This window comes from Phaenicophaeus curvirostris, chromosome 9 (assembly GCF_032191515.1).
Source record: "Phaenicophaeus curvirostris isolate KB17595 chromosome 9, BPBGC_Pcur_1.0, whole genome shotgun sequence".
NCBI lineage: Eukaryota > Metazoa > Chordata > Aves > Cuculiformes > Cuculidae > Phaenicophaeus > Phaenicophaeus curvirostris.
Window position 1 is genome coordinate 5178919 of NC_091400.1, and position 14215 is coordinate 5193133.

At 35.1% G+C, this 14215-nt stretch overlaps 1 protein-coding gene across 4 annotated transcripts in view; it reads right to left on the bottom strand.

Annotated features, from left to right (window-relative positions):
• CTNNA3 (catenin alpha 3) overlaps positions 1-14215 on the bottom strand; it is a 418271-nt gene that overhangs the window by 84690 nt on the left and 319366 nt on the right. For all 4 annotated transcript variants that reach the window (XM_069864007.1, XM_069864010.1, XM_069864008.1 and 1 more), the window contains one exon: positions 1042-1193. In XM_069864007.1, the coding sequence (XP_069720108.1) occupies positions 1042-1193 (152 nt within the window). The remainder of the gene's footprint in view (positions 1-1041; positions 1194-14215) is intronic.

A 14215-nucleotide genomic window follows, 5' to 3' on the forward strand; every position in this document is an offset into this window, starting at 1 on the left:
ACTTGGCTACATGCACAACCACCAGATTATTAAAAAAAACAAAAAAAAAAAAACAAAAAACCAAAAACCAAAAACCAAACACTTACAAACAAACATTTCAAGACAGAAGCACTTAAGACTTACTCACTGTCAACCAATCAAAAATCATTGTAGGTGAAGTGAAAGAACAAACCATACAAGAGTGTTTCATGATTTCTCATTAGTATATAAACAATTTCATAACTGACAGCTGCAGTAAGGTGAGACATTTTAAAGATTTTGCACTGTTGACTTCCTACTAAAACTGTTTAACTTCTACATTGCAATACAAAAAGACTCACTCATTGGAGTAGTTTGGGTTGGAAAGGATCCTTATCTAGTCCTATTTAATTTTATTTAAAAACAAAACTGCTGAACATGCAGCTACTGCAGCTCAGTTGTTATTGTATATGATTTGAAATGGGGATGATTTGTGAACTGACAATATTCAGGGGAATTCTACATCTGACAAAGTTCTGTTTCAAATTTTAGAAATAAGCTGTTTTGAAGCATTTTCTTGAACCTCAGGAAAAACACGAGGATAAGTACATTGACTATGATTCTGTTAGACTGACAGAAATGAGGCCATTAAATCTTCTGTTGTGAAGCAGACAACTCCAACAAGAGATTATCAGGATCACCTGGATTAACTCTCCATTCCTACATTCTACTACATAAGGTTAATGTTAAAGAGCTACAAGCAGATTTGGGGTTGTAGCCACGAGTTGGCCATTGATGAAGTGAATGAAGATCTTTATAAAACAAACATAAAGAAATATTTTTAAGGAATGAAGCACATTTTTATGCGATGTTCTGATCTGGTACTCAACAAATTCTAGCCTTCTGGATTTATAATCATGTGTGGTTCATTGTAATCAAAATTTCCCAGAGCAGGTCAATCTGGATATGAGCTTAGGGGCACTGTTTACATAAGTATTTCTAAATTAAATTTTCTCCTGAAGATACACTGATGTCCTAAAGTATCTTAGAAATTATGATTAAATGAACAAATAAAAAACTTACCCGAATCATCATGACTGAGCATCTGATGTTATGAATTGTATCATACACTTTCTTAGAAATGTCCACAAACTGGTTATCATCAAATAGATGAACTGTGTTCTTGCTTAAGCTCTCCAATGCAATATTTACTTGATCAATAAACTCTGGAATCACTATTTAAAAAAGAAAACACAAGCAAAATTCAGTGAGCATAAAAAAGGATAAAATATGTAAGTTTTCTTTCTGGCATATTGCCTCACATTGATTAAAACTTCATTTTTTAATAAAAAACAATATTGTAATAACATGATTAGCTTAAAGTGGAAACAAATTTGTGATTTTTATCACAGTGATAAAAATGCACCTGGTGGGCACATAAGCTGTGGATGGTTGTACGATACAACAAAGAAGAAGAAAGTTTTAAAAGGGGAGTCAGGGAAGCAGCTGAAAAAAACTTGCGAATGATTTCAAAAGTAAATTTACCCAAAGAAATAGATGAATAACCTGGCTCAAAGTTGGAACTACTATTCAACAGACTTCTATTTTACTCAAGTACTGAAAATAAGACTATCTGGTACTCTGCCATCTCTGCAGGACAATCCCCAGGTCCCATTCCTTGAGCTTAGGTTGGAATAACATAGGCAGGATATGGTTCTCCCTCTCAGTTCCTCTCAACGTAGAATAACACAGTTTCTCAAAGTATGTCAAGGGAGAGCAGATGTGGTCAATTACTGAATGCACATATACACCATTCACTTCAAGAAAAAGAATTTGTGGTAAATAAGCTTTCACCTTCAATTTTTATCTATATGTATAAACACTGTAAGCAACTTCCTGTATGGTGTAAATAGACTGGAGAAAAGTTCAAGAGCTCCCACTAGAATGGAGACTGAAAAACTACTCTTTCAAAGGCTGCTTTGAAATGGAAATGCCCAGATCACAGATGAATGAATGAAGCTCTCTGGGGCAGACCTACAGATCCCAGCTACAGGCAGACTCTGCAAGCCTGTCACAGCTATTGCTTGAACTTAAGTTCAATGACCTTTCAACAAAGAAGAAGCCTCTTTGTTGGGCAGTCAGATGTCCAGAGATATGTTCTGTACTCAAATATAAGAGGCACAGGACTGCTTGGTAGGAGATGTGAAAACCTGAGCAGCCTTCCTAAAAAGTATGCCGTATCAATATCCAAAAATACAGAATATCTAGAGTGAATAAAACATTTCAACTAACAAAGCATCCAGAACAAAAATCACATGAAGGACAGTATCTAAACTGAACCTCTAATATCAAAGTGAGTAAAGACTGCAGGAGAACTGAATGAGAACAACATAAGGAGGGGTTATTCCACAATTAGCTGGAGTAATTCCTATGAAAAAGACCACTGTTTAAAAAAAAAAATGTGAGCAAGAGTAAGTTAAAAAATGTTTTTTCTCCTGAAGACAATAAAATCAGAGTCAGTTCCTCTCGCAGGAGGGTGCTGTAATCATAAGCAACATGAAAGATGATAAGGATTTCACTGCTGGCAAGACCAAACCACCTGAACAAGATGTCTGTAAGACTTCCAAAGATGAAGAGTTGAAGAACTTCCTTACATAAAATAAAATGAAGATTGAGTGGCTTGCAACATGAGAAGTCTAGGACATAGCAGAACTAAAAGAATGCTAAACACTGTATGCCTCAACAGCCTTCAGGGCAATCAAAAGGTGGTGAAGCCACACCAACAGGTTAATATGTCATAGCTAGAGTTTTCCTAAGAATGGAAGCATAGCCATAGTATGTGAAGCCCAACTCACCTTACAAGATCTAGTCTCTACAAGCAGGCTATGTCTGTGTCAGAAGAAAAGAAAAGAAGGCTGAGGGAGACCTTATTGCTCTCTACAACTACGTCAAAGAGGTTGCAACAAGGTGGGTGTTGGTCTCTTCTCCCAAACAGCAAGTGACGGCACAAGAATAAACAGCCTCAAGTTGCAGCAGGAAAAGTTTAGATTGGATATTAGGAAAAATTTTGTCACCAGAAAGTAGGCAAGCACCGGAACAGGCTTACTCAGGGAAGCAGTGGAGTCATTTCCATCCAAAATGTTCTCCAAACTATAACAAGTTTTTCCTAAAAAGCATGGAATTTTAGCAAATTGCTGGACCACATAATAAATAATTTTCCACAGCCTATATAATAAATCAGTTGATCATTGACTCTGATTCCATTTTTAAAATATGCCATCTTATTATAGTTTCTAACCACCACACTTAATGATATGAAATATATCGGGTTTATATGAAATCAGTTATTGCAGAGCCGATTACCTAGTATCCTCCTAAAATTTAATCATGTTCTAGGCTTATAAACACAGGTGTTCTTACCAAGATGAGGAAAACTCAAGACATTTTTAACAATGGAAGAAAGACAGAACTTAAAAAAACTTGATATATCTCTTTATAAAATATCCTGGAAAACTGAACTCATTTGTCACTACTCTGTCTTACAAAGCACATTCTGAACTGGATCTAAAATCTGCCCATACCACAGGGAGCACTTGCTTTGACCTCAGTAGGTCTGAGATCACACTGGGATGAATGCTGGTCTTTGATTAGATACCATATGTTGCAATATGTTATCTCACACTCTTTCCTAGATACAGCAACTATATTGTCTATAAAATCTGAAATTCCCCTCCTTTTCCAAGAGTAAAAGTTTAACATTTCCATTTCAAAGAAATATACCATTAATGCTTTTAAATTGTGTAGGTAAACAATATCAGGAGCTGTTGATTAGGTAAAAGAAATCTATCCTTGTAACAGACAGCATATAGATTATAATTTTTTAACATTCTCCTCACTGTCCTACTTAAAGGAAGAAGCTTATACAATACTTATAAAGAAAAGACTTGCCACATACAATTAAATCCTGATACTAAGTAAACGCTTCAGGCAAGCAGCAAGGGCACCAATGTACCTTACATACTTCAGGCTAACATTCCTAAAAAGCAACAATAGTAAAAGAAAAAAAAAAAATCAAGACAAAAGTGAAAGAAAAGTAGAAACAAAACTAAAATAAAAGCAAAAGGAAAGAAAGTAATAAAGCAGGAAAGCAACAGTTGCTCTTCCATCAGGAAAAAAAAAATTATGTGAGGCAATTCATTATTTCTTCCCTGTATGCTTTTTTGTTTTTCCTCTATGCTTATCAACATAAGTAGAGTTTAATTTTTATTGCATTAGTCCAATTTTATTTAGCACCGAGACAGCCACATAGTAAAAGGAACATATGCTTGAACTCCCCCTCCCTGAGGAGGCATTTCAATACTATATCCTGGAATTGTACACTCTATTACATTGAACTAATCTAGAATTTATTCATGGAAATGGAAGATTGCTTAAGGATGTCCTTTATCTTTCTGCAAGAAGTTCAGATGAGTCCTCCCTGTGGTAGCAGAAGCAGAGAGTTGTGGCAAGCGGTGTGTATCTCAAGTATTTTATTATCCCCCATAATCTGATCACCTAGCAGGAAAGTCAGTGTGATAGGTATAGAGAATTTAAATAGTTTTCCATTTGCAGGAATTTAGCTAAAGTGAAGCATAAGCAAAGCAGAGTTGAAAAGATTACAAACACAGCTACCAATTAAATGCAGGATAATACTAGAGTAAATAAGAAATCTACTTAATAACTGCACAATCTTTATTCAGTAATTATTTATTTCATTTTCCCCTTTGAGACCAAAGAATAGTTTGCACTTCTTTTGATGGCAAACTAAGCATTTGCAAATTTCTTCTGGAGTGGCACCTAAGAATTCCAGGTGGTAAGAACATTGTATATTCTGGCAATCCAATTTTAATGCTAAGTATTATGTCTGTTCTTAATGTCATTTCAATCCAAAATGGGACACAAAGAACTAATACATGAATCAAATAACCATCTAAGCTAAGGCAACTGTGCTGGCCGAGACAAACCATCTGAAATACAAGGGCTGCTTCTGGCAGGAGCTTGAGTTACACCACCCAAGGCATGATATTTAGAATGAACTAAACTGTTTAATGATCATTGGAGACATCTTCACTAGATGTGTTCAAAAATATATGTAAATATTAATGAAATTACTACAAATAAAAATTATTCTGCACTCACTGCAAAAGGTTGAACTGAATAACTTCAATGGGTTTTTCAAGTTCCAATCACTTAGTAATAAGTTACAAATCCAAGGAATATAACACATTTTTGTGGTACAATGTTTGATTAGTGACATTTAATTATAATGCTGTATTAGACGACTTGCCAAGACATAAGCATACAGATGCATACGTACCTACATATATATGAAAGGAGCTTTGTGACTCTGTGCATTTGATAAATCTCTTCTACTTCATCAAATATTACCATTCATACTTAATCACTTTTTTTAGTAGCAAGCTTATAGGCTATATGGTGGAAAAGGGATTAACATTTTTGGAATTTCAGCACATGAAATGCTTAGCACACATTCCTCTGCCAATCTCAATCCTAGGCCAATACATGAAAGAAAATATCTCTGAATCACCCATTGTGCCTGCACATCCCCATGTATTTAGATCATAAAGAACTATAAATTATTTTTGTGGCATTCAGTCTTTCATGCTAAAGTTTTGGTATGCTGAAAGTGTAATACAACATGAAGCAGCCAAGGCAGAGGGCACATAAAAAGAAGTTGCATACTGAAAGCAAGATCTACCCAAACATATGCACAATAGTAAAACCAGAAACTGTATGTAAACATTCCACAACACTGTGCATTTGCAAAGATGTAAGACTACTACTAAAAATTATTTAGAAAATCTTGTATTATATAAATGTATAGAATATTTATCTATAATATATGCATATATTTACATACTTATATATAAGCTATGCTGACTACATGACAACAATTTTATGGTATTACATCATTAGAGCTAATAAGGATAAAAGTTTTAAGAGTTAACTGTCCTGAATATAAGAAATGATTCATAATAAGTGAGACCTAATTCTTGGCATTGTATATTATTGATGAATGGCAATCCAGTAAATCCCTGGTTTTAAGTCTGAAAAGGACCTAATTTATCTCTGTTTTTAATGCACCCATGACAGTGATTCCATTTCTTACCTGGAAAACACAGATTTATTTTCATTTGCACTAAGACAATTACATCATTTAGATGTACATCAAGTCACTGTTACTGACCAGGACACGGAATGCCGTACAAACCACTAAGAGGAAATGGGGGTCTTCCCACAGGGGAGTCCCTTCACTATTTGTAAGAGACACTGTCTGAACAGAGAACAGCTTTTCATTAATTTAGGCGTAGAAGAGAAATCCTGAGACCTGAATTAAAAAAATTACTTTTTAAAAAATACCTCTGTGAAACGTGCTTGTTTCTAGTGAATAGGCATCACACTACACACTGCTTAAGCTGAACTGGTGTTAATTAGGAAAAAAACTGAACCAGACAGATTTCTGTGAGCAGTTTTACATGCTGTTTTTCATTAATTTTACATTTAACATTGTATTTTCTATGAAACTTGAAGTAATAAGAGTAACCTTAACAAAAAGTATATAAAAGAATATTTTGGGGTAAGTAAGACTATTTTAGTCTTTAAGATTGACTTTTGAAAAGGTCATTTAGAAGATATCTGAAGTAATTTAAAAACATTCAAGAAGAATTATCTCTTTCGAACTAAAATAGAAAACTTATTAAGTCTGATCTGGAGAGAAGTATTGAAACTATGATAGACTTCAGTTCATGCAATAAATTCACCACTACATTAGAGTGTACATAGAATCATAGACTAGTTTGGGTTGGAAAGGATCTTAAAGATCATCTAGTTCCAACCCCTCTGTGACTGGCAGGGACACGTCCCACATATTTGGGAAACAGACACCCTGGAACATGGAGTATATTCTTACCTTGCATGGAATATAGCCCAAGCTTGAGCTAAGATTTTATACATTAACATTGCAATGACTAAAGCATGGATTTCCTCACATACTCACTCACAAATGCTGATGTTACTGGCAGACTGACAGCTCTTGTTACTCTTACATCCCAGAAAGTACTGGTTGATACTCCGGCCTAAACCCTGAGCTTGTAACTCAGTGTGCCTTCTCCTTTCCTTGCCACCAATCCAAGAGTCTTCAGAAGACCCCCAAAGCTTTCACGCTTCATCCAAAACCAAAAGCAATTCCACAAGACAGACTGATGCTGAGGGAAGTGGATTTGTTCATAAATATACATCCTGTAACATACCACTCTCAGCCTATACAAATTTTATGTGCATAAACACAACTACTCTTTTTAAGAAAAGCAAAAAATATTGCAGAAGTTTGTCTTTGTCTGACAGATTACAACGTTTGAGTCTTACAAGACTGACTTCACCTGTTTTCTTGAGTATGATGGGAATAACTTCTCTACCATTTTAAACTCCTCCTCTGTAGCTTTTCATTCAATGGCATAAACGCTATATTCATAGCACACACACACACACTCCTACCTATGGAAGACAAGATAAAAAAAGAAAGATTTGAGAGATATTTGAGAGATATTACAATCTCTTTGTCTCATCACTTGCAACTGGGAAAAAAAGATGAATCAGTAGGAAGAGAATTAGCAGTCCACAAGAATGGAGGATAATCTGGAGGGATGTTAAGAACTCTTTAGCTAACCTGTTTCTAGCATTTGATTCTGTTATCAATCAATATCAGCATGACAGCAGGCTAGTCTCACCGGCTCTTCGCTAAATTCATATGAGGATAGACAAAACAGTCTCTCATTATTAATACCTCGTATCTGATTTAATTTCCAATTAAAAACTGTTACAGTGGGTGGGATGTGGCAAGTTATTGCTTTCATTTGGAGGATAAGGAGAATGGCTAATTTAATTTAAGCATGTAGAATTACTGAGGAAAGAAAGCTAGAACAATAAAATCAATGGTCAAATAGTAATATCTGTCACTAAGTAAGTATCTCTGAGCTCTACTTAGTGAAAAGTCACAGAAAACCAACTGTGTTTTTAAGTGCAAATTTATATTCTTATCCTATAAGCTTCCCCAAAACACAGCTTATGCTTCATAAAGAGACTGACTTATCTGGGAAAATGTAGACACATTTAATTAATTGACAATTATTTTTTACTTTGAAGACACCCTGGTAACATTTGGATGGTTCTAACACTACAATGTCCTAATGCCTTAGTCCAAAGTAGTCTCTAATCTGCTGCAGTGCTCTGAAAATGCTAATATAAGGGGAATGACTGATACAAGAAACTAGAGAGGAAATAAAAAGCCACAGGGCAAGGGGCAAAGGCTTACCATGGATTAAAAGCTGAAAGTGATAGGAAAGAAATCTAAAGTGAAAGGCAGCTCCTCTGAGCAGTAAGGACTTAGAGATGTGGTGCTCAACAGATCAGCAGGGGTGAAGACTATTATTCATAGCCACTTTCACATTGCCATACATTTAAGAGTTATCTAGGCACAATAAGAAGATAGTATCCTTCATTCCCTTAATACCTTCAGCACAGATCTACGAACAAAAATGCATCCCTCAGCTAACAGACAGAGTAAGAGTCATGGAGTTTTAAATAATACTGTAGCTAACATGAACACTTTTAAAGGGACAAAGCTAGACCCCTTCCTGTCACCCTGAGTAATTAAACGTCTTTTAAGAATGCAACATTCTCCAGACATGCTTAGATGCTTGGGGAAAACCAGGCAGCACAATTCGGGATAGGATTTACTTCATTTAAGTTTAGGTAACACTTAGTTACAAATAAGTCTGCTTCTCAAATGGAAAGATGGAAAAGGGAACAGTCATTGGACTCAGCAACTATAACAGTGCAGGGCTGTTTTATGTGTGTTGCCTTTTTCTCAATACTCTCCCAAAGGTCTTCAGAAACACTCCAAACCACTACAGCAGCATAAAGACAGAGCAGAATCCAGAATGCGTTTTAGCACTTGGTACCTTACTTAAATGTAATAATTAATGATAGGACATCTTCTGAATTGGTCCCTTTAGCGCTATCTTTTATGGAAACAGATAATAGTGCACAGCTTGAAATGGTCCAGAAAAGGTTCTTAATGACTGCAAGAAACAAAGTGACATGAACAGGACCAAGAAAAGCAAAGGAGAATTCAATTTAAGGGACCTTGTGTGGGACTTTTCCTTTTGTACCGAGTAGTGCTTATTGCATGGGAGTCCTAGTAATAGAAATAAGTCATCATCTTCACAACGGGGCAGCTTTTGTCACTTACACAATGGCAAAGAACACTTCTTTCTACATTTTGCCATAAATCTGTGGGCAAAGCATAAAAATAAATTGCATCATTTTGAAAAGAAACAACTCTGTGATGCTTGCATTAGACTTCCCTAGGCTCTGCTTACTGATTACCACATAACTTATAATGAACTCAGTCGCACAAGGATTTTGTACCTTCCCTTTATCTCAAGTTGGAATTTGTTAATTGCTGCACTAATGGAATACACTACCTTTCATAAGATGCAAGGCTGATTACTTCTTTGTCTGGCCCCAGTTACTACACAACACTCTACTCATCAGAATAAACACCAAGTGGATGTTCGAATCTAAGCATATTTATTTTGCTAAACAGGGGTGGGTTTAAAATGACATTTTTAATCATTTCTTGGCTCAGAATTTATATTATAAAATTATCTAAAAAAATTAAAAATCACTCACCTAAACAAGGTCAGAAATCCCGACTCAGTTATTTTTTCCTTTTTACAAAAGTAGTATTTCCACTAAACAGACTTTTTGAGGGGAAAAAGAATGATCCTATTCAATGAAAAACTGCGAAATCAAAATTCTCTCAATAATGTTATAATTGAAAAGTGTTTAGATTCTATTCCAAACAAACAAGCAATACTGACTGGTAAATTATTACCTCATCTTGTCCATCCTTTTGTGCTCTCTTTGGGATGTGACAACAGAAACTTTTCAGGCCCTACTTTTTTAGCAGGACAATTTAGATACAATTTAGATAAAGTCTAAATTTATCTACAATTTAGATAAAGTCACCAAACACAGAAATAAGAACAAATGAAATACAAAGAAATTATCTAATCCTGCCTCATGACTCCAACAGCGATCCTTTCTGTCTAAAATGAGTAAGATGTTACTTAAGGTTGTAACACATACAGACTAGCATGCATGTTTTCAGTAAAACACTAGAACTAAATATACAATACTTAGTACTAGGGGTTCATGCCACTACCTGTCACATCCTTTTTCAGTTGTACTTGCAATGTCAAACTGCCAGTGCAATCCTGCAGTACTACGTGCTTTCTACAGAGAAATAGGTAGAAAATCCATTTAGTTTAGGAGAAATAAGTGTAGGTCACAAATCTGCAAAGGAACCATTACTTTGTACCTTAACGTACGCTCGGTTTGCACGATCTTTCTTAGTATTTTCATCATGCAGCCACTTTTCTTCGCAGTTTCTACAACAGTTTGGGATTTTTTTTTGTTCTTATTTTACATCTATAGGACAAAGATGAAACATGTTTTTGGTTTTACTTTGCATGTCACACCTGACTTTGTGCAATTCATAAAAGACAAAATATAGGGATGTAAAAACAAGACACTTTACCACCAAAGAAATTAGTTTTATATCTTTTATCTCTGATGATTCATTTTGCAACACTGCACAGAATGTCTCTTTTACAATGGCAAAAATAGTCAAATGAAAATGTCAGAGTTTTATAAATAATGTTTAAGAGAAGAGATGGTGTTTTACCAAACATGGCAAGAATGAATTTGTCTACACAGGAGCATTAAGCAGTGGATGTATACTGCCTTAAGTGCCAAACATAATGGGCTCTTGAGTTAAACATATACCACACACTCACATACTGAAAAAGAGACAGATCAGGCAGTAACTACAATCTTTCTGCTTATCTTATGGTAGAAAGATGAAATTCAGAAAGGCAAATGGGCAGGTGTGTGTGTGAATGGGAAGGAGAACACTGCAGACAGTTCTGCTCAACACTGCTAGAAACCAGAAAACAAGATTGGTACATTTGTTGCCTTCAGCAGTAGAAATATATCCCTATAAAATCTGCTGCATCTTTGACACATGAATCATTTATTTCCCAACTGCAGCTTATATTTTTTCATATCTGTAAGATAAACTTGAAGAATCAAAACAAATCTGAATGTTAGCATTGTTACAGTCAGGTACAAAGCTTAATTATTTAAAATTAAATTAAAATTTAAAAAATCAACCTCTAAGGACAGAAAGAAGTGGTTTCCAAGTAATAAGAAATGTTGTCCCATGAAAAAAAGGGGAAGGCTCACAAGCAAAGGTGGACTGAATCTGCAGGCACAGAGGAAAATTGCAGCATCAACAGTCTTCAAATTTCCCCTCTATTTACCAACCTAACTAGAGAAAACAAATCATACACCAGAAATGAGAACTAATGGCTATGAATACAGTGTTCTGAAAGAGACCCTTCAAAGCAGCCAAAATATGTGCTCTGTCTCCTCTTCGCATCTTGCTTATTTGTAGACAAACTGCAGGATATTAAATGACTGTGCCTAAATTTGGGGGCTAGAACACACTTCTGAGGACCCAGGGTCCAACAGTGGTGAGCTATATCTTGAGAGATGGCTTTTTCACTATATCATCAAAAAAGCATTTTACTGTACATATGCTAACTCTCTGTTCACATAGTTGTGGAAGTTTGGTCTCATTAAAAACTCCACATTATGGACAAAGTTGAATTAGCAATGTTTTTGCTTTGCTTTTAAAAGAGTTTCCAGATCTGAAATATCTCCAGGAAATTGTTCCATTTGGAGACCTCAAGAGATCTCTGCACCTTGTATGATCTGCTGCTCATGAAGTACTTATTCCTGCTGCACTAATATTGACCTACAATTCATTTATTTGAGTGCTGTTCCTAATACTAAGACAAAAGAACCTTACTCCATAATCTTTCAAGCATGATGCTGAAAAGTTAGATAAAATTCAGTTTGCTTGCTCAATTGATTATCTTGGTAAAAATCTCACCTAAAACAGACGACTCATTAGAAAACCAAAGGTAAAAAAGGTAAAAAAACACCTCATCCAAAACCTTAACCTCGAGACCAAGAATTACAGAGCTATAGGGAGAACTTCCATAATGTTTAAATTCCAAGGAACATAAAACTTTGAAGTCCTATCTCAACAAAACTTAAGATAAAAGCAAAACAAGAACAAAACTTCCATGAGGTTGATAAGCAATGGATTTAGTGAAGTATCAGGAAAGTTGATATCTCTAGTCATCCCATAAAACCAGCAAAAGCCAACCCTGAGTCCAGCAGTTAGTAATACACTAAATTCTTTATTATCACCACAGCGAGTCCTTCAGCGATGGGGGAAGGCAGAAGACTGGTGTTGGAGAAGTGTTTCTTATGCACTTGGTACAGGAAGATTTTCATGTACCGTAGTGATGTTCTGTCAGGAGGCACCAGTGTAGTTTCAGTAGCTCAGAACACATAACTGGGCCAAAGTTAACCACTGTTATAGTCGTGCTGTCAAGTTGGTCTTCAAAATATTAGCAGTAAACAACAACCTAAAAATTCCCTTTTTGAATGCACTCATTCACTTTGATAGATTACCAGAAAAAAGTTTTCTTATAAATATGTTTCCCAGTGGATGCAGGATAAACTTATAAAACCTGAAAGTAATTAAATTAGACAGAAGGGAATAGTCCTGCACAAGATTCCCAGGTTTCTTTGGCCCACAGACAAAAAAAAAGTAATTGCAAATCACATTGGGAAACAATCAGATACTTTGTTTTTGATATATATGTTAGCAAATGACAAAAGGACAGAATTGCTTTTGGGAAAATGCATTTGTATAAAAGGTCACTCTGCTTTTTAGTGTTGTGTCTACTACAATAGAAACTTGTAATAACTGAAACAATTTAATCAAGAAGAGTTATACTTCATGGAAGATTGCTGACATTTAAAAAGCAAGCACAAGAAAAATATAGTTCAGTACCCAAAATCCTCAAGTTCTTCATTACAGAGAATACCAGCAAAGAGTCAACTGCAGAAAAGATATTTTTCTGAATGGTGCCAGAAAAATACTGAGTCTACATTTAATATTAATAGGTAGCCTCGAAATTACTCATGAAATATTGCCTAATGACAAAGATAAACTGGGTTTCTTTCTTATTTACTGTCTTTGTTGTAACATATTTGTGTACTCATGTAAACTAGTGTCCACTGGTATTTAACCCATTCTTTACTGTTCAACAAGGTAATGGACAACAGTAAAACTCAGTAAATAATAAGTGGGACATAATTTAATTATAATTAATTACTAACTTTTCTGTAAATACAGTCAGGGTTAACTCCAACTGCAACAGACTGCTTCCAGACAAGAAAGTGATTGTCTTTCCTGCTATTTTTAATTCCAGGTAGAGGGTATGGAAAGGCTGAAAATGATCCATAAGATTTTTTTGTTCTTTTCTTGTGGTTTAATGTTTACAAAGGCTGACTATAAGAATACTTCCTCCAGGCTGCAATGCAGAAAGAATAACTTTTCTCCAGGCTCAGAACAGTAGACTTTAATAAACATTCAAGAACATGAGTTTTCAACTCTAAATGAATCAACTCACAATGGTTAGAAACAGAATAAAACCATATTAAATAAAACAAACATTGCTTCTAACACTATTAAGATATGACCTCTGAAGGTGTTCTTACGTACGGGTACTTATTTGCCTTCTTTGTCTCACAGAACATTATATAAGCAAGAAAAGCGAATACCTTGAGTAAATACAACATGAATATGTTGTTATTTAGAATAAATCTGGAGCACTGCAGAAAAACTTAGCACTAGCTCTCAGGAAAAAAAAAAATACCAGCATAGTTTTAAAAGAGCATGGTACAGAGGAAACAAACATTGAAAAATAGAGTAGCAATGGGCTTTAAATGTTTATCTGTCTATGCGGAAATGTATCAGATTAAATCATGTAGACTGATTGCCTCCATTTGCAATGTTGCTGTATTTCAACTCCATTTAATACCTGATATTTCGTATAATAAACTTGTATTAGCATTCTGGAGAATTTACAGATTCAGAATTAGATTTCTGCAAGCTTTTTACACTAAAAAACTTTCTCAAATACTAACTCTACATACTTTTAATAGCAAGAAATTCACTGAGGAAGAGAAGGAGCTCTTCTCCATGAAT